Raw genomic sequence first — 21,456 nt, forward strand, 5'->3', positions numbered from 1 at the left:
ACACTTAACCACCCTCCTCTCCTCTATCCATCTGGTTCTCCCTCTCTCCCTCTGCATCTCTCTCTCTCTCTCTCTCTGCATCTCTCCCTCTCTCTCCCTGGTTCTCTGGCTTTCTCCAGCACAGGCGTCTCCTGGTCTAAACCCTGCATGCGGCCATGTGGCTCATGTAATCAGTCATCTTCTGACAACATGGTCCTTTCATGAGGACAGGGGATTAACTTCTGCCTCTGACCGACTGCAGGGAGAGAGGAGACCACATCATCATCATCACAGAGATCCTCCTGGAGATCAGATACGGCTGGTCTGAGATCCACCACTAAATCCTACCGTGTTGGAAGCCAGCCCGGACACACACACACACACACACACACACACACACACACACACACACACACACACACACACACACACACACACACACACACACACACACACACACACACGCGGCTCCTTAAGAACATCTAACGTTGGGCCAACAGTCCGAGAGCATGGGGGTGGGATGTAGTAAATGCAGGGTAACGGACTGGAGCGCGAACCACACAACGCCGTAGGAAACAGTCGGGGGAGCTCTGCACGTCGGGCGCTGGCGTACCTGCGTCGGGGTCCTGGTTGAAGCGGACGTAGCGGGCGTTCTCCAGGCGGGCGATGCAGCGCTCGATGGGCACCCAGACGAAGGTCTCCGGGCACAGCAGGTCTGCAGGCAGGTACTGCCCCTGGGGAGGAGAGAGGAGCAGAGTTAAGACTGGTTCACTGGTCCGAGGGAGACGCAATGGTGAACGGACTGCATTTATACTGCGTTTTTTTTGAACCAGTAGCCACTCAAAGCACTTTACAATGTGTCCTCACATTCATCCAGTCATGCACACATCCCTCCACACACTGGTCCTCACACCAGGTCATCTTGATACATTTGTCTGTTCGTCGTCTTTGAAGTCAAAGGGGAGCCGGCATGCTTCTAGTCTTTTTGGATAAAAGAGAGTAGCTTCATGCGGCTATTGTGAAAAAAGTTTAAGTCTATGTTTTTTCAGGAAAAAAAAAAAAGTAATTGGCTTAAACAATGAGGTCCACTGTCAAACTGCTCTGGCTGTTTCTTCATAACACGCGTATGAGCCAGTACTCTGTATTCGATTCCCCTTTAAAATATAATAATCAAGAACTGGAAAATTGGAAGGAAGACATTGGGAGACCGACATGCAAGTTTGAAATCACTCACAACTTTGGCTCCTTATTTTGTGGTGCTATTGTTTAGATTGTAATTGTGCCTTATACATATTTATACATATTCAAAAATCAATTGATTACAAAGTAGGACGTGTGAACTACCAATTCAGCTTTCAAAATATAAAAAAGCAGCCAAAAGAACCACATGTGTGAGCGGAATAATGAGCAGAACACTGCGTTACGCACGCTCCCAAACAAACAGAACGATAAGACTGTACACAAGCAGGCGCCTCCAACAGGCCTGCTGCACTATCTCAGCACACACACAAACACACACACACACACACACACACACACACACACACACACGACACACACACTCCCAGCGCAGCGCAGCACCGAACCACAGAACAAATCCCACAGTATCCTTCTGAAAATATCCTCCCCTACTCCCCCGAGGTCACGAACGGCAGGGTAATAATTATCAGGCATTATCTGCCATTTAAATCACACATGTCAAGTGCGGGATGCCATTTTATTATATTGTTTTTACAGAACCAAAAATGTGAAAAGGGGGGATGTCATTTAACCCCCGAATCCTTGAAAATATAAAATGGAGCATATCAACACATTCTACATTAAAAAGTAAACCCAGTCCCACATCCCAGAGGGAGGCTGTGGTGGTGGCGGTGGCCGCAGAGTGAGACGTTCTGTCAGGGTGCACGGAAACTACGCAGGCTGCTTTCACAGGCCCACCGCTACCAGGGGGGGGAACGGCAGCCCGGAGCTGAAACGTGAACAACGGCCGAACCCGAGGGGTTGAGTGAAAAGTCGGGGGTCAACAACAGAGGGCCAACACATTTAGGTGCGGCATGTGCGGGTTTGGCTGGTATGCGGAAGGTTTCTAGTTCAATCTCTGACTCCTCCCAGCGTCGAGGTGTCCCTGAGCAAGACGCCTCACCCTCACTGCTCCCGACGAGCGGGCTGTCACCTTGCGTGGTTGACACCGCCGTCCGTCTGTGAATGTGTGCATGAATGTTAGGCAATATTTTAAAGCGCTTCAAGTGGCCACTGGTTAGAATACACTATATAAATGCAGTCTATTTATCATTTACAGAAGTACACACGGTGCAGGACGATAGAAGGCAGGCTGTGCAGGGGTGAGTGGGCTGGAGACACGGACCCCTCCGCCCAGGAATGGAGGGTATGACGAGTACTGGGGCTGGGGCCCTTTAAGTGCTGCCGTCAAAAGATGGGTGAATGGAAAGAATGCCTGTGGCTCCGTAGCGCCAACAGACAAACGTGCATCCCTCCCCCTTCCTGCACAATGTTCCCGACGCAGTGTGCTCGGGATTCCACGAGCAATAAAGCCTTGTCTGCACAAGTCTGTTGGACCGACTCTGCTAACGAGTTTTGCAATCCATTGATAGTGGTGCCACCTCACCCCTAATGCTGCCGGTTCCATCAGCACTGGGCAAGGACCACGGAGGGGAGAGGGGAGAGGATAGAGGATAGAGGAGAGGGGACAGGGGTCTTTGATAGAGAACATGTTGGATCAAGCTGGTGTTGATCCAATGATGATGATGGTGCTGGCTATATGCACGACTACCATAACGAGAACCACCCCTGCCTGAGCTGGTCCCCGGGTATATTATCGAGTTTCTGGAGGTCGGCTGTGCCAAACGGCCCGAGATCTTTGCAGGGCAATAAAGGAGATTCTTGGTAGTCTTCGTCATTTCAGGAGAGTGACAGATCAGACTATTTTCCGTTGGTGACACGCAAGAGCTGGCTGCAGAGAGAGCTGCCAAGCGTTAAACCGTTGCAACCACAATGAGAGACCCGAGCGGGTCACAGCGAGGCCACCGATCCACAAACCTCCCTGGGGATGTCAAGAGAGATGAGCGACTGAACGTGAGCGAGGACACATCTTTCTGTGGCCTGGAGTGAGACGAGTGAGAGAAAGAAATGCAAAAATACAAGAAGCTGAATACAAAAAGCTGGCCCCAGTCGGTCCCTCTCCCTGCCCGAAGGCCCAGTAATTCACAGCAGCAGCAGCAGCAGTCACTTCAGCCTGTATGTTTCCTGTTTGCTTCCGTTCGCCGGCGCTATTAGCCTCTGCCTCAGCGTGGCAGCAGCGGCTCCTATCAACAGGGAAACCAGTGATTGTTTCCTGTAACGAGGAGCCCACAGAGGGGTACCGCAGCCTTTTGTCTAAATGACTAGCAGTGACACAGTCTCTCCATTAGAGTCACTGCTGCTCTGGTCCGAGCTAGGAGGGAAGGTAATGAGGGCACAGGAAACGACAGAGTGAGGGATACAGTCAGAGCAGGAAGCTGCCCCAACCGAAAATGTGGGGTGCAGCTGAAACACTAGTGTGTCGCGATGCCCATGAGCAAAGTCAAAGCAGAGCCAGGCTCTACACATAAAAGATAAAAAAAAAATAAGTTTCACTTATTCCTTTTAATGTAGTGACAGGCTGAAAGAAAAGATGAAACTCGAGAGGAAAAACTTCAGCGAGAGGGCTCTGCTGCCCTCCATGTGTCGGGGGAGAGAGACGGGGGAGGGAGACAGGGGGGGGAGGGAGGAATGGCGTCAGAAAGACAGGGAACAAGCCAGGAGACGTGACAATGAGACACAGATGAGCACAGGGACGGTATTTAACGTGGCGGGGCCGAGACGCTGATGGAAGCGATAGGCCGTGGTTAGAGCCAGCTGAGGCAAGAGGCCCTGAGCCAATAGGGAGAGAGACGAGGGGGAGGGGGGGGGGGGGGTTTGATACGGGGAGCAGGAAACCACAGAGAGCAGAGGAAGGAGCCACGCTGACAGAGAGCGAGATGGAGACGGGAGGACGAGGAGGAGGGGAGCGAGGAGCTGTGTTCAATCAAAAGTTTAGAGACAGTGGTGAAGAGGAGGGGGGGGGGGGGGGGGGGGGGGGGGGGGGGTGGGGGGGCTAGAGGAGAAACCTCACCATCTGACTTACTGTAAAGCCGTGCTCGAGTGCGGCTCCACAAGTGAATGAACAAATGGCAGAAGTGAACGTTGATGAAAGAAATGTTGAAATCCCATGTGACCCAAGTTTCGCAGCCATGTTCCCCAAGGCACATAAACACGTACCGCTTTAACATACAGGCCATAAAATACCGTCATCACGTCAGTCTTCAGGTGAATGGGCAGTCCGGTTTGCCGACCTTGTTCCCAAATGATCTGCTATTGTCTTGACACTCGCACAAACACAGGTGTGCGCGCACTCATACCGAAAGGGATGCAGTGGCACCAGCCCACGCAGATACCTGTTATCTAAATGAAACGCAATTCGTCAGACACATAAATATCACTCCTCACGGCAGCCCAGGAATCCTCATGGAAACCGAAACCACTGCTTTCTTTCTTCTTCCACTCACTGTGACTGTGTGTGTGCATGTGCGTGTTGTGAGAGGGTGTATGTGTATATGTGTGTTTGTGAGTAGTATGTTTAGGAGTGTGTGGTGTGCTGAGAGTGTGTGTGCGTGCATGTGTACGTGCATGCGTTCGTGCGTGTATGAGAGTATGTTTAGGGTGTGTGTGAGAGAGTATGAGAGTGAGTGTAATTGAGCATGTAAATGAGAGTATGAGAGTGAGTGTAATTGAGAGTGCAAATGAGTGTGTGAGTGAGTGTGTGTGCTGTGAGTGTGCGTGTGTGTGTGAGCACATGCGTTGTGTGTGAGCACGCGCGTGTAAGCCACCGCGCGCCCAGAGCCCTCTTCCGTCCCGTGGCTAGAGCTCGGATCAAAACATTCTCTGCGTTGATCTCTCACAGCTTGGTGATGACATCACTGCATGGTTTGTGGCTCAGAGTAGCCCCCACCCCCCTCCGTTTAACTTGAGTGCTCGCTGGGGGGAGGCAGGGGTGGTGGTGGTGGTGGGAGGTTTGGATGGGTGTCCATGCGTCATGGGGAAAAGGGTTTACCTATAATCGCCATCTTGCTATACACCACACATCTGCTGCCAGTCCCCCATAGCGTCTCCATCGACCCAGCCCAGCAGCAGAGGCATGTGACTGTGTGTGTTTGACTCTGTGTGCGTGAATGCTGTGCGCGACTGTGTGTTTGCGACTGTGTGTGTGTTTGCGACAGTGTGTGTGTGTGTGCCTCCATGTGTTGGTCCATGTGTGTGTATGTGTGTGTGTGTGTGTGCCCCTCGATGCATCTCCAACAGCCGCCTCCATGGTGTCTCCTCTTTGATAGCGGTATCAGAAGAGCTGAAATCTCCCCAGGAGAGAGCACCTCTGCCAGTGGGCAGAGGTGCTCTCTCCAGCCCTAGACACTGAGGCTCCCATATCCAGAAGGGAGGTCTCACAGAACCATGAGCTCACTGGCATGTTGCGCTCGCTCTCACTGTGAACCGACTACTTCACTGGCTGGTGGGCTGTCCCTTCGTCTGGCGTGGAGAAGGACAGACTGTGTGAATATTATCGGGTTGGTGTACAACGAGGAGCTAGTGGGACGAGCAGTGAGAAGCAGGGAACATCAACAGAATTACTAGCTGGTCAAGTCTCTGGTCAAATGGTAAATGGACTGCATTTTCTAGCGCTTTTCTGACCAGTGGCCACTCAAAGCGCTTTACAATATTGCCCAACATTCACCCATTCATGCACACACCGACAGCGATGTCAACCACGCAAGGCAACAGCCAGCTCATAGGGAGCAGTCAGGGTGAGGTGTCTTGCTCAGGGAACCTCAACTAGCAACCTTCCGGTTACCAGCTAACCCGCTCTACCTTCTGAGCCACATGCCTCCCTGGTCAAGTTCCTTACTGGGACCTCACCGGACAAACCTTGTGGCCGTGTCCTGTCCCAGAGTAACCTTGTGTTGAATTCTGTGTTTGGTGTTAAAACAAGGAGAGAGGGCCTACACAAAGAGGCCCACAGAGGCCCGTTGTGACCCGAGAGGCTGAACCCACCCAGGCCAGCAGAGCTGACCCTGGGTCACGTCGGTGCAGGTCCCGCAGTAGACCAATAAACACAGGGACCGGAGCTCCACGTCCCGGCTATCACACACACACACGTCCTTTTAAAAAAGAAGAAAAAAGAAGTAGTGCAGTTTGAGGGGGAATGAGGGCTGGGGGGGGGGGGGGGGGTGCACTGGCGATGGACACATGTAAACAGCGCGAACGCACACAAACACACACTATGCACCTAGACAAACAGCGTTGGCTACAAGAACAGCGTCCCTTCGAGGCAGGGGTACCATGTTGGTGAAAGACACGTCCAAACAAACTGATACATAGGTCCATACACGCACGCACACACGCACACACACGCACTCTTTGTCCATCATGGGGGGCACAATGTGTACATTTGCACATACACATAAGCCAATGGAAATGTCCCAAGAAACGCAGACCCCAGGTTCTTGGGACATTTCCATTGGCCAGCACTGTTTACACACCTGGGAGCTGCCAGGGTCTTTCCCCCTCCTCGACACATTACCATGAGACGACCTTCAAATAAATACAACATCCAGGCCAGTCGCTCTCGCTCCCTCCCCCATCCCCCCTCCCATCCCATCCCCCCCCCCCCCCCCCTCCTCCTCCTCCCTCTCCCCAGGCCCACAAAGTCCCTTACAAATCAAATCCCCCCCCTCCCCCCGGACAAAGTCCTCCCAGCGCTGCTCCTCGCTCCCCACCCAACCTGGCAATGCGTCACAGCTCCGAGAGGATGACAGGTTAATGAGGAGAAAATATTTTTACAGGATCGCGTTTCGCCCAAGACAGAGAAAGAGAAAACTAACTGGAGAAGGAGAGGAGGAGAGGAGGGGAAAGGGGGGGGGGGGGGGGTGGGGGGGTGGAGGCGAGGCAGTCCAAGGGCAGGGTTTTAATGGGCATCAACTCGCCGGCCGCCGGCCTTTTATCTCTCCATCTCCCCGGCCTTTATGAGCTCCTCTGACACAGACCACAGCTCACACATGTTGCCCGTCCAGGTCCGGGTTCCTCGGCCACAGACCAGAACCCCCTAATCCAGGCTGCTGGAGATGAAAAAAGAAATAACAGCCAGCTCTCGCAAGACGAACAATGTGCAGCCCCCCGGACCCCAGCACTAAGTAAACGCCTAGCGGCATTCATGAGTCTAACTGATTCTGCCTGTTGGGCCTCTTTGAAAGCTTTTCTTCTCCCACCCCCCCCCCCCTCCCTCCCCCCCCCCCCCCCCCACCCCCCCGGCCCATTCCTCTCTCCCCTCAGACACTGCTCCTTTCAGGCGGGGCGGTGTGGCCGTGGCAGGTTTGAAAATAAATAGAGCTGAAGGTAATGGGAAGGCAAACACCTCGGGCTGGCAGATAGAGGGCCCTGGATCTCCTCAGCACCGACACCGCATCCAGAACTCTCTCCTTCACCCTCATGACCTCCCTACCCTCCCCCCGACACCCCAACAGACACCCCCACCCCCACCGACACCCCCGCCACACCAGCACTCATAAGGACGACTCAATCGCGTGACCCGACCCCGGTGAGCTCTGACCCCCCGTGGCCCTCACCCTGTCAGCGCTCGTCCTAGGGGGTACCAGGCAGCGGTTGCCACGGCGAGGAGGGCTGTTAATGATTTCTTACAAACACAACCGTGACCAGAAAGAACAACAACAGCGGAGAGAAAGGAAACAGTGAGAAACAGAAAGAGATGTCCAGGAGAAGGAAAAAAAATAAGAGCTAAGCAAATGTTTCTACTTGAGCGCTGCACTGTTGGTGGTCTCCTGTTGAGTTAAATCAAACAACGATCTTTCTGTCAAAAATGCTCCAATTTGCCCGAGCCAGAGAGGGGGAGCGAGCCAGAGAGAGAGAGAGGGGGGGGGGGGGGGGGAGGAGGGGTTAGGAGGCAGGGTAAAGGGGCACGAGAAGGTTTTTTTTTTTAAGGCTGAAAACTCAATCTGGTTTGATCTCCTTTGAAGGGCGTTGTACTGTACTGTGGGAAACGCTAAAGTAGAAAGGCAGGCAACAGGAATACATCAACATGGGGATCTAACTCAATACTGCTTCCATTACAAGAGAAATCACAAATCAAAAGGCTGGGTGCATGGCGTCGGCAGAGCCGGTCTCGACACGAACAAGCCGCTGTCAACACAGTAACTCGAACCCGCACCATCCAGGGCCGTCAGGACTCGGTGCGTCTGGGCGTCGGGACGTGGCAATTAATGCAATAAGACCCCTTCATGCCGAGACTTCTGCGTATCCCTCCACTGCGCACCTTGTCAAACAACAACATGTTACCGAGTACACACGGGCCACGGGTTCAATGTTCCCTACCAGAGCTCCCCTCCCCTCCTCCCATCTGTCATCTTCCCCGGCCCGACCGAAGCCTCCTTCTAGGGCTGTTGAGAGAGGAGATGTAAGAGCAGAAGGACCGCCGTGGAGGAGAGGAGCAAGGCCGCGCCCGTCACGCCCGGGCCTGTACGCCACAACGCAAACATGTAGGAACTCAGGAGATCTATGCTGATACACACACACACACACACACTTGTGTGTGTGTGTGTGTGTGTGTGTGTGTGTGTGTGTGTGTGTGTGTGTGTGTGTGTGTGTGTGTGTGTGTGTGTGTGTGTGTGCCAACAGCAGAGAGCAAAGCAAAGGTGGAAGAAGAGAAACACTCTGTCTGAAACAGAACTGTAAACCAATGCAAAGTGGAAACTGTTCATTTAACGTACACTTTACAATAACACCAAGACGGTACGGGATGTTGAAGGAGTTCCATGGTGCACACACCTCAAACTCTTTCTCTATCAATCTCGATCTGCATCGTTCACGTCACACCACTTCAACTCCCCACACACACACACACACCTACAGGTATGCATAATGTACAGAAATAGGCCCTTCCAGCCTGGACCCACTCCATTCCTCATAGAAAAACAACCACTCACAGGCTCCTGTCTGCAGGCTGCGGGCGTGTCAGAGCCTGCGCCGAGCGACACACCTGGAGGTCTGCACGAAGACCGAGGAGAGAGCGGAGAGGAGGAGGGGCTAGGCAGACTAATTAAGTTTGTGGCACAAGAACAGCCCGGGTATTGTTCTGTCCTCGTTTCCAACCGAGCAGAACTGACAATAATTAATATAAACTATATTGAAGACAAAATGAGACAACGGGCTAGAAAGTCTATTCAGGGCCTCCTCTGCACAAGTCCACAGCAACCGGAGATTCTGGACCAGGATGAGAGACTTTATACACAGGGTGTGGCTGTAGTAAATATTGAGAATGTTTTTGCCCTCTCTCTCTGTGTCTGGCTCTCTCTGTGTGTCTGTGTCTCTCTGTCTGTCTGTCTTGCGTCAATTGAGGGGAGAACCAACAATCCTCGAAGGCTTCCCTGGACTGGTGTCCCTCATGTGGCCCACATGGGCCCGGACCTGACCGGTCCTGTGGTCCTCAGGACCCTGCGGCCCCTGTGTGGACCCTGGGCTTGGTTGCCAGGGGGAAGGGGGCGACTGGCTGGGGGACTGTGGTTGTTGCTCGAGAGCTGAGAGAGAGAGGCAGGGACCGAATAGAGAAACGAAGGAGCAGCTGCTAAGAAAAAGCGCTCCTTAAAAAGTCAGTGAAGTACCGCCCTGAGACAAATAATCCTTTTCATCTCGCGTCCGTTCCCCATTTGGCACACATCTTGTCACTTCTTTTTTCAGGGCCCATATGTCGCCTTTCTCCTTCTCTCGCTCGTTGAGCTTTCTTCCTTTTCTGTGAAAAATGGAATGGTTTCCTGGGCTCGGCCCGAGACATTCTTTCACAGAGAACAATAACAACAACGGTAAGAGCCCCCTTCACGTGACCCCCTCTCTCCTCCGAGGGGTCCGTCCTGTGTGTGTGTGTGTGTGTGTGTGTGTGTGTGTGTGTGTGTGTGTGTGTGTGTGTGTGTGTGTGTGTGTGTGTGTGTGTGTGTGTGTGTACACGTTGGGGGGAGAGAGAGAGCGCGTGCGCGTGTGTCCCCTTGAAAACACAAGTGGTTGATTTGTCAAGACCAGGTATGGCAGACCAAGCCATAGTTAGAGCCAAAGTTAGAAAACTGACCTTTCATCCACATCAGTGTCTGCTTTGCTTTTGCAGTCCGTTGCAAAAAAAAAAGAATAGACATCCCATAATAACTTTGCAGCAATGGAAAAATGCAATAACGTGGCATTAAACCATCCCTCCCAGTCAGTGTCAGTCAGACACCAAAATGTGGAAAATCATGAAAACAAAAGCAAACGAAATGCTGACCACATGCAAGCTACTGGCTCCAAGCACAGGAACGAGTCAGCGATGGACCAAGAAGGAATAAGAAAAAAAAACAACAACACTAAACCGTTTCTGAGAACAAGTTTTAGTAGCTTGTTTAGACTTTTACTAAAGACGTCAGCCCGGAACACATTTGAACTCAAACCTCAGTGACACATCACATCAGTGAACCGGACCTGGCATCCAGATCCCGTGAAGACCTTGAACATCATCAGGACCTCAGAACGCATGACTCAGGCCCCTTTTTTTTTTTACGAGGCCCCCGCCTCTCTGCAAAGCAGGAAAGTTTGATTCTGCCAATGACCCTCCGCACCCTACAGCTAAAAGGTACACCGCTAGATGTACTCATTTTAAGACTGTTTAAAACGGTCTTAAATCTGCTTCCTAGCTTCCATGGGTATCACGAGTACTCAATAGGTCTGAAAGGAAACACCTCAGCATTTAAAAGCATTCTTACCCACGGCGTCCCCGCCCCCCCCCCCCCCCCACATCCCTCTTATGCACTTAATGTGCATTTTACGTCTTGGCACTTAATGTACGCACTTATTGTAGCTTAGCATCGTGTAGCATCTTATCCTGCTGGTTAACCCAGCAGTAGTTAGTGCTTGGCACTTGGTTCTATGAGCATCCTTACTGTACAGACAGTGATATAATGTCCTCTTTCTTCTGAAGAATTTAATTTAAATGCCCTAAATGTAATTCTTCATTTTACTTGACCTTAACCCGACAGCCCCCGTGTTTGGAGGGCTGGCATCATGAGAGGGATGTCTGACAGAGGGAGCAGGAGGGCCAAGACCTCTGCTCTCATTTAGCCTCCAATGGCTTCACCTTCTGCTCCCTGCAGCCTGACTTCAGAGGCCCAGGGAGGACTGGGGAACCAGAGCCAGGGGCAGGATGTCACGTCTGACCCCGCACACAGCGGCCAACTCCACCAGCCAGCCAGCCCCTGTGGGAGACTGTGTCCAAGTCCAGGGAACAAAGGAGAGGGCATGACACCAGCCAGCCCGCCCCGCCTCACGCCCCAGCTGGCTGGACTCCAGCTCCTCTGCACACCCTTCATGGCAGTGTCTGTGTGGGACGGAACCGACCCCACAACACATTGATCAGATTCCCGAGACCTGGGACTCGGTGGTGGGCATGAGACTCTTACTGGTTCCATCGCGCACAGGTATGGAAGACCAGGATGGAGATGGAGGCAACGGAGAAACCAACCATACACACGCCTGCAAGGGCAGAAGATGAGGAGCAGACAAAGGTATAACACAGGGGCTTTTACCATTCTCTTTGAGAGAATGGTAAGGGTTTGAGAGAATGGTTCTCTTTCTCTTCTTCATACAGCAAGAACTAATCTGTAAAAGCCATCTATAATAATCATTGTATTATCGATCACAGCAGCACTTTTTCCTAGTAGCCCAATCAGTCTTCTAAATACAATCTCCTAAGAAACATGAAATTCACATTGAAAAAATAAATTGAGTGAGGAATGAGTGAGGTTGGAGTTGGAAATGTTCAGAGAGAAGTTTCCAGCAGGGTTTGAGTGCCAGTGTTGTGGTCTTTCAGGGGAGAACGCAGCAGGAGCGAGATGTAGAAAACCCAGATGAATGCCCAGCCCCAGGAGGGGAGAAGGGCTTCAACAAGGCTCCATCTTGGGGACCCGCAACAACTCCCCAGCATGCTCGTGCATTAATGGAGCCACTCGGGGCTTATATGCAAATGAGAGCATGAACTCACAGAGAGCGAGTGCTGGGAGAGGGTGTGTGTGAGAGGGTGTGTGGCTATGGGAGCATGTGTGAGCAGGAAGGTGGGAACTAAGCAACCTTCTCACCCCGGCACAGTGTCCCTCCCTGGGAGGAAAGGAGGACGAGGTGGCTCGGACAAAGACATTGTGCGCCGCCACGGCCCTCCGTCGAGCGCACAAAATGCGAGAGAAGATATGAGGAGAAAGAGGGGGACAGAGTAAAGCAGTAAACCCACTCCAACAGCGGGGCTGAGAGCGCTGGGGAGTGGGTTCTCCTACGGAGGCAGGATCTGCATTCTGCACACACACACACACACACACACATGTGTGGACACACAGGCAAAAACAGCCCATCTGACATTAACACACAGATCACCCTTGGTGAAGACCACATTCCCCCCACACACACACACACACACACACACACACACACAGCAAGCAGAGCACTGCATAAACCCCTTAAAATGCAAAAAAACAGAGAGGGGAAAAAAAAAAAAAAAAAAACACATGGCACTCTGCCATCAGCCCAACAAGACATCAGTCTCCAGAGAGACAGGCACAGGCTGAATGAAACAACAGCCAAGCGACAGCCTCCATGTGGGAAGGAAGCTGTATGGGGTGATTCCTAGGCAATCGGCTAATGGACTTGGAAAGCCTTGCTTACTTACACCGCCCTGCACGGAGAATATACATTATACACCGTGTGACTGTGTCGTCTGCCGTTGCAAGACTGCGATACTGAGTGCGTGCACGTGCGTGCGTGCATGTTTGCAAGTGAAACACTGCACTTGAATATCAGTTTCTGTCCGTAGAGGGGTGCATGGATTCATGTATTCATTGCTTACCAATGTCGCTTGAGTTACGGAGGCTGTCTCTGTCTGTTTGACCTTTCACTCAACCACTAATGTCTTCAGCAGCCCCTGCCTGCTGCCTCAACGTTCTCACTCACTCCTTCTCTTCCTATGACTTTGCTCTGCTTCTGTGGCTGTGTTCCAAAACGATGGCTGTTTTCCAGCTCTATGGTGATATTGTGGTTCTATGGCTGTATTCAAACACTATTCATTATTCAATCTCTAGGGTGATATTGTGGTTCTATGGCTGTATTCCAGCTCTATGGGGAAGATGGTTCTACGGCTGTATTCGAACACTATGGCCGTATTCCAGTTCTATGGTGATATTGTGGTTCTATGGCTATATTCCAACACTATGGCCATATTTCAACACTATTGTGATATTGTGATTTTAGGGCTATATTCCAGCTCTAGGGTGATATTGTGGTTCTATGGCTGTATTCCAACACTATCATTGGTCATATTGTAATTATATGGCTGTATTACAATTTCCAACACTATAGCTGTATTCCAGCTCTAGGGTGATATTGTGGTACTATGTGGCGTGTCCATTCTCTGTGGAAAGCAAACACGCCCTAAGTCGAGACTATCACGCAGACCACATCAGTCCTCTGCTCTTATTTATATTCATTCAGGGAGTTTAGCAGACGCTTTAATCTGACGTACAATAAGTACATTTTTCAGAAGAAAGAGAAACATATCGCTGTCAGTACAGTAAGGATTTTCATAGTACCAAGTGCCAAGCACCAATCATCGCTAGGTTAACCCATCCCCCGTATACAACAAAGATAGCTAGCAGTCCAGCCACTGGACCATAAGGACGGACCAAGTTGGACTGATTGATGAGGGATAACATGAGGAGAATTATATGGACGAAGAGAACGTGACAGTAAGGGGTGGAAAAATGAAAGGAGGAGAGGAGGAAGAAAGAGCAAGGCGGTCCCCCCGTTGAGGCCCTCCCAGCTAAAACAACAGGCAGGCGAGGGGGAAAGGGAGTCTCTGTTCCCCAGTAGGCAGGCAGACACTGGCCTCCTGGAAACAGGGCTTTCTGCCTGGAGCCGGTGGTGGCAGTAGACGCACTCACACATGCAGTCACACAGTCGATGCCCGGTCGACCAATTGGTTATTGTGGTGGAAAACCAAAATAAAAGTTGCCAATTTGTTATCTGCAACTGATGTAAACATAATCATATAGAAACAGACTTTTATTTTGAAATCCATTCGTGTCATTCGTGTTCGGGTCATCTAACGGAAAGCAAGATGGCCACTCAGAAGTGGTCCGAGAAAACCAAATAGCATTGAGGTTATTGACCTGTAGCCCGTGGGCTGAGGCAGGCCGGGGCGCACTATAGGGATCAAAGGCCTGTTATTGTGCGCGCAGACTTACACCCATACCCACACCCACCCATCTTTGCCTTGCACATCTGCCCATTTTGATAACACAAGTACCGGTGGTAGACTGAGGCCTGATGCTCTGAGCAGGGGCCAGAAAGATGAGATTAACAGCGAGATGAAGGGAGAAGTTAGACTCAGAAACTGTCAAAGTTTTGCGGATCTGTCTGTGTGAATGTGCGTGCGTGCAAGACCACACTTTCCATAGGTACAATCCGGCCTCACATCAACATTAAGCAGATAAAAGAGTTCAGTACATTCCTTTCCGCCCGTCTAGTCAACAGCTTGCCTGTCCGTCTGTTGGTCCGCCTGTCTGTACGCCTGTCCTGGTGTGTGTTTTTGACCCTGTGTCCACACACTGCTGGAATACTCTGTGCAGGAAACACACAGATGGCCTGGCCATCCGCGGTGTACTGTATACAGAGAGAGACTCTCTGGAAAGAGGGGCTCTGCCCGAGATTAAAATAACAAACACATCTTGCAGAAACATTCGAGCCCTCACACAATGTGGACTCGCACATGAAAGTCGAATCCATGTATCATTCTGACAGTTCAGAGAGCGTGGCAGGACTGGATATTGTTGGATATTGTAAACAATAATGCGGGAAGAAGTTCACGATTACGGTATGTCCCGGTGAATGACATCGGCAGTCAGGCTCAGCATTGAAAACGAAACACAAAAACAACCAACACCACATTTGTGTGTTTGCTGCACAAGGGAAGTGCAGCCAGAGTGTTTCCGAGAAGGTGTACATGTATGAAAGGATTGTCAGGTTAACACTAAAAAGGTAAACTCTCCTTCACTCTCCATAAAACACTGACAGCAACGACAGCCAAGCCCCGGCACAGAATCTTAAGTGAGAACTCAATGGGCTCACTTTAGGACACCCTGACATCTTGGCCAGCAGGAGATCAGGAATCAAACCAGTAACCCTTTAATTGCCTGACCGAAGTTAGTGCCTCGTCTCGAGCTACTGCACCGTAGCTACTAGAGCATGCTGGAAGCATGCTATTATAGTGTAGCATGCTACCAGTAGCATGCTACTATAGTGTAACATGCTTCCAGTGGTAACCTGGAGAATACTGCTAGGGGATCGGTGCTAAGAAGAGCCTGTGAGTCCTCACCTTGTAGCGCATCTTGGGGCAGGAGTGGATGTAGAAACCCAGGTAGTAGTAGGCCAGCTTGGGGGACTGTTTCTGCAGCTGCCTGGTGAAGGCAATCTCCCTGTGAAGCCACACACACACACACACACAATCAACATTTTGTATGTCTGTTTGCTTTAATAACTGCATTTTCATAACTATGACAACTGTAATTAAGGTACACATTCAGTTTTATTCAAAACTAATTGAATGTTCCATCTTGGTCTATAAGCTGTGACCATACAACGGTAAACCAGAGTGCACCGTTTTCCTTTGAATAAATACACTGCGTCTTACTCAACGCAGGCAACTGCCAAGGTGTTGATTAACATCTCTGGTTAATTCAGCCCCAAAATTAAACCGCAGGCCAGCCTTTTCAATCCTCATCTCGATTAGAACCACCGCTTCCCAAAGACAAAAACAACCTCCCCCTCTACAGAGAGCAGGCCCTGAGCGGGAGACAGGGGAGGGAGGAGAAAGGCCTGGGGAAGTGTGTAAAATGAAGATTTAGAACTTGTGGGGGGGGGGGGGATTTATAAAGCGTTCTCAAATACAGTTAATGTCACCGCGTCCTTTATTCCAACCCAGGCTCTGCCTTAATTGCATCCTCCTATTTTAAGCCCCTCGCCGACCATTCTCCCCCCCCACCCCACCTTTTTTTGTTCCTCCCAGGCCATTTCCTTCACCCTTCCACCACTACATTCACTGCTTTCCTGATTTCCCCTCAACACTTCCCCTCCCCCCCCCCCCCCCCCCTCATTCTCAGTCTTTGTGAGGGGGAGGGGCTTCTGGGTAAAATGTATAGAGGGAAAGAGAAAGAGGGAGAGAGAGGGAGAGAGAGGGAGAGAGCTAGAAAGAGAGAGAAAATTGGGGGTAGGTGTGAGTGTAAGGGCAGTGACAAATAAGACATGAGACAAAGAGACAAAGAGGATCTCGCTGAGGAGCGTAGGAGGAGGAGGAGGAGGACAATGAGGAGGAGGAGGAGAAGGGGGAGGTGGAGGAGGAGGATGAGGCGAAGGAGGAGGATGAGAAGGAGGATGAGAAGGAGGAGGAAAATGAGGATGAGAAGGGGGAGGAGGATGAGAAGGGGGAGGAGGAGGAGGGGGGTGTTTGGAGAGATTGGAATAAAAGAAATGCAAGTGAAGGAAAAAGGAGAGGGGTAGTGGAGGGGGGGCAGAAGCGAGGTGCTAGAAGGTCAGCCTCGTGCTGCCAGGTTCCTGGGTTCCCATCCCCTCTTCACAAAGGGCCAACCAGGCCCTCAATGGGCTGGGGGGTAAGGAGGGGGAGGGAGGGGAGTGGGGCCCAGAAGAGGTGCGGGAGCCCATTCACAAAAAAAAAAAACATCCTTGCATTTCACACACACACAGCGCACTAGTGCTGGGCACGATGGTTGCAGCTTGAGTCCACCATTATCCCCTCTTCAGCCATCTGACACTCCAACACAAGCCAATTATCAGGCCCTCAGTCTGGGTGCACACACACACACACACACACACACACACACACACACACACACACACACACACACACACACACACACACACACACACACACACACACACACACACACACACACACACACACACACACCATTTTCTATTCTGTTTGTTTTAATAACTACCTTTTAATATGACAACTGTAATTAAGGTACACATTCATTTGTATTCCAAACTAATTGAATGTTCCATCTTGGTCTATAAGCTGTGACCATACAACGGTAAACCGACCATTTTGCTTTGAATAAATACACTGCATCTGACTCAACGCACTAATATCAAACAAATACATTTTTGAGGCAGTGATAAATATTCATGTTGCAATGTTAATAGTCACAAATAAAAACGTCACCAGCTCAGTAGTCCCATTAGTGTTACACACAGACAGAGCTGGAACCAGCCACAGTAAACGGGTTTTCATGGAGGTATCTGCCTTTAGTGAACAATTATAGACAAATAATCTGGGAGGCTTGCAGGCAAAACCTGATCAAACACTAATCAGATATGACACTTTGGCTTGATGAAAAACACATGTGCATATGCACACGCTTAGGGAAAAGTGATGAAGCGGGGGACAGCAGCTGCCTGCAATAAACAGCAATGTGCACCAGACATGTGTGTGTGTGTGTGTGTGTGCTCCCTGCCTCTACAGTCGCCACATAGCTAAAGAACACTCTCAACACCCCCCTCTGCTGGTTCTGGGAGGAACTACATTTTAACAAGACCTATTTACGCAGACACATACACAAACACACATAACACGTGAAACTTTTTAGGGCTACTTGATGTATTAATCTGAAATAAAATAATGCATAAAAATAATATATTGGTTAAGATTATTATCAGCATTTCTCCCAAATAAACATATTACTGAAAAAAATCAGAACAGTTGATTGGTCTTTTTCAATCGATTTTCACTATGGTGATAAGGTTGAAGAGTCTCGCAATCGATGAACACCGCTTGGCATCGTCGCTTACAGGTTTTCTAAACTCTTCTAAAGCGAGAGTGTAGTCTGCTCGCACATCCATGTTTTTGCCTAGTAGTGATTTTGTTTTCTCATAATATTTCTGACAGTTAATCTTCCAACCAATGGTCAGCCATGTTTTCTGTGGTACCGCCGGTCAAGTTGTTTCCAGTCGAGACAAACAACACCCCCCCCCCCCCCCCCCCCCCAAGGAACGTGATTGGTCAAAACAAACCTGAAGCGAAAGAAAGGTTAACTCTCACACATTGCCTGCTATCAGACTACATACACAAACTAACAATTCATAATAGCACAGTAAGCGTCAAACGATCCAGGTTGTTGAACCAGCATTAGTCCAGGACCCTCACCCAGTAGGCGTGTGGGGACCATGCTAATCTTAGGGCCCGGTCCACATTCCCAGCTCTAGCCCTGGAGTCAGGATGGTGGAATAACATCGGACTTGAGGTAAAAGAGGTGTCAGTGACGACCGGTGCTGCTCTCTATACTAGCCTCGCTCTGGACCGTACAGAGCACAGAGCAGGGCCGGGGAGACCTCGCCTTTGGTTCTTCACCTCTACGTACAAGTACACTATCGCTCACACAAATACACAGACACGTACCACGAAGGCCAGCTCTCCGGCTCTCCCACATCTGGGCAGAAATATTTTAAAAAGCTTTTCTCACATTCTTTGGTTACACTTTACAGGAAACGCCACCAGATGTATATATGTGTGTGTGTGTGTGTGTGTGTGTGTGTGTGTGTGTGTGTGTGTGTGTGTGTGTGTGTGTGTGTGTGTGTGTGTGTGTGTGTGTGTGTGTGTGTGTGTGTGTGTGTGTGTGTGTGTGTCGATATGCAGGTGCATGAATGTGTGTGTATGAATGTGTGTCAGCGTGTATGTGTCTGCGTCAATGTGTGTGTATGTGTGTGTGTGTCTTCGTCGACGTGTGTGTTTGTGTGTATGAATGTGTGCGTGTGTCTGTGTCGATGTGTGCGTATGTGTTTGTATGTCGATGTGCGTGTGTGTATATATATATGTGTGTGACTGTATATGTGTGTGTGTCTAAAGTCTCCAATTTCACCCCTGGCAGCCAGCGCTGTCGTCAGCCTCCACCACAAACAGAGAGCTGCCTCCACCAATCAGGGGCACCGAGAGAGACACGTCTCCTCAACCGATGGGGTGTACATTTCTGAGCGGGAAAGGGCCTTTGGTGGGCGAGGACGTGGAAGGAATGAAAATGGGAGGCAGGCGGGGGGGGGGGGGGGGTGGGGCAGATGGGAGTAAAGCGATCGAGAATAAAGGGTGGACCGAGAGGATGGACTGAGACCAAGAGCAGGAGATCCTCTTGTGAGATGATCCACCAGACAGTGCTGGTGGATACCGTGGCTCCAGGCTGGGGACCACTGACCTGAGTGCAGAGTAGGAGCCCAGGGAGAGAGAGGCAAACTCGGGGTGATAGTACAGGTAGACGGAGGAGACGCAGGTGGGCAGGATGTCCACCACGCCCACCGCCACCATGCGGTCGCCCAGCCAGTACTGCTGGTGGAAGGAGCCGTAGCCCATCTCTGGCCCATCGGGGGGTGACTCGGCCTGGAGGGACAGACAGACAGACAAACAGACATTTACATTGAGGGCATTTTATCCAAATCAACTTACAATAAGCAGAAGAAGCAACAATATATCACTGTCGTTCATAGAACCAAGAACCACCAACAATTGTTAGGTTTACCCATTCCCAGTATACAAACAAAGATAGCTAGGCTAATGCTGCATAATACAAAGTACTATTTTAAGTACAAGGACGTAGGGGAGGAGGCTTTGCAGAGTCTAGGTGACCTCCACGCACACGCACACACACACACACACACACTCACACACACACACACACACATGGAGAGTAGCTAACAAGTAACACAATATGGGTAAAAACAACTGCAATACTCCATTGCATAGTATGGTTTGCATGTAAAGAATATATAGGAATCACTGCAGAGTATATATAGCTGGATTTAATTGGCTTTTACTTTCCCTTGCGGCTCCATTTTCTCACACACACACACACACACACACATGTACGTACACACACATGTACGTACACAGGGGTGTATTATAACCTGGGCTGCTCTCTGGCAGGCCTCTGAGGAAGGGGGTGTACAGTAGCCTCATGCTCAGCCCGCTAATGGCTCCCAAATGTGGAGCGAATGCAGGGGGGGCGGTGGCGTTTGGACTGGAGCTAACCAGCCACAGAAAACACACCGGGAGAGGCTTTTTAATATAAGGCCCTGCATGAGCACAATCCATTCCACCAGGTGCTGCAGGAACAGGGCCAAGCGGCGTCATCTAGCGCTCTCTCTCTGTGTGTGTGTGTGTGTGTGTGTGTGTGTGTGTGTGTGTGTGTGTGTGTGTGTGTGTGTGTGTGTGTGTGTGTGTGTGTGTCTTAATAATGGTTGACCACACAATGGCTTTGAATCTGCATGCTGGGCTTTTCAATCAAGCCACTTACTTAGTAGCACAGCCCCCCGAGCCTGGAGAGCAGGAGGGGGGGACGGGGGGACGGGGGGGTTGAAAGCCAAACAAGCTATGATATTCGTTTTATTTGGTGCGTCCGTGTGTGTGTAAGAGAGAGGGTGGCTGTCCCGTATGAGTAACGGGATCCTTCTCCTTCAACAGAACCCATCTGGGCCTGCTTAGTGCTGCAGACGAGGCTAGTTATCACAACACCAGGAGAGCTCGCTAGATAATCCGGCTGATGCGATGGGCACACCCCCTGACTAAATTAAAACTGAACCAGAGCGATGCAACACACACACACACACACACACACACACACACACCACTCCTTGAGTGGCGGTCGATCTCCAACCATGGGGCTTCTCCGTGCCACATTCCAGTCGAGCCCCTGCGAGGCGGGGTGGGGGCGGGAGGCGAGGGTGAGGGCAGGGGTGGTGCTGGCAGTGAAAACAAACCTAGAATCTCTGCAGCTTAGGGTGCCGGGAGGGCCGCCCCGCTCCTATTACCTGTCTGACACAATGCACACACAGCTCTGGGTCTCTAAGACTCTGGAGCCAGCGGTGCTTGGGGCGGGAGGAAGGGGGAGGGAGGAGGGAGCAGAGTTTGTAGCAGCGGTGGTAGGCGTCCCTCCCCTCTCCTCCCCTCACCTTCCCTCCCCCCTCAGACATGAAACATCACAGGACGTGTGGCGCGGGCTTGGTAGCCGGGGCCGTGACTGACTGACTATTTGACTGACAGGCAGGCAGGCAGGCAGGCCGGGAGCAGGGTAGAGTGGGGGCCCCGGACGAGGAATGACTGACGGGGCGGTGGGCGGCGGGGGGGGGGGCGAGGCTGGTGCTGGTGCTGATGTCGTTAAGGGGGCCCGGGGTAGAGAGTGGTTGGAAGGCGCCACATCTGGAGCTGGAGCGCGCCTCAGACTTTTCCGGGGCCTGCCTGATGTGTCTGGGGTTGGGGGGGGGGGGGTGGTGTAGAGGGTG

At 51.1% G+C, this 21,456-nt stretch overlaps 1 protein-coding gene across 4 annotated transcripts in view; it reads right to left on the reverse strand.

Annotated features, from left to right (window-relative positions):
* Positions 1 to 21,456, reverse strand: part of ate1 (arginyltransferase 1) — a 57,386-nt gene that overhangs the window by 8,496 nt on the left and 27,434 nt on the right. For all 4 annotated transcript variants that reach the window (XM_084470805.1, XM_084470804.1, XM_084470803.1 and 1 more), the window contains 3 exons: positions 19,377 to 19,558; positions 15,491 to 15,590; positions 593 to 713 (listed from right to left, as the gene is read on the reverse strand). In XM_084470805.1, the coding sequence (XP_084326931.1) occupies positions 593 to 713; positions 15,491 to 15,590; positions 19,377 to 19,558 (403 nt within the window). The remainder of the gene's footprint in view (positions 1 to 592; positions 714 to 15,490; positions 15,591 to 19,376; positions 19,559 to 21,456) is intronic.

The sequence above is a fragment of the Micromesistius poutassou genome, assembly GCF_964030765.1.
Source record: "Micromesistius poutassou genome assembly, chromosome: 7".
NCBI classification, from domain to species: domain Eukaryota; kingdom Metazoa; phylum Chordata; class Actinopteri; order Gadiformes; family Gadidae; genus Micromesistius; species Micromesistius poutassou.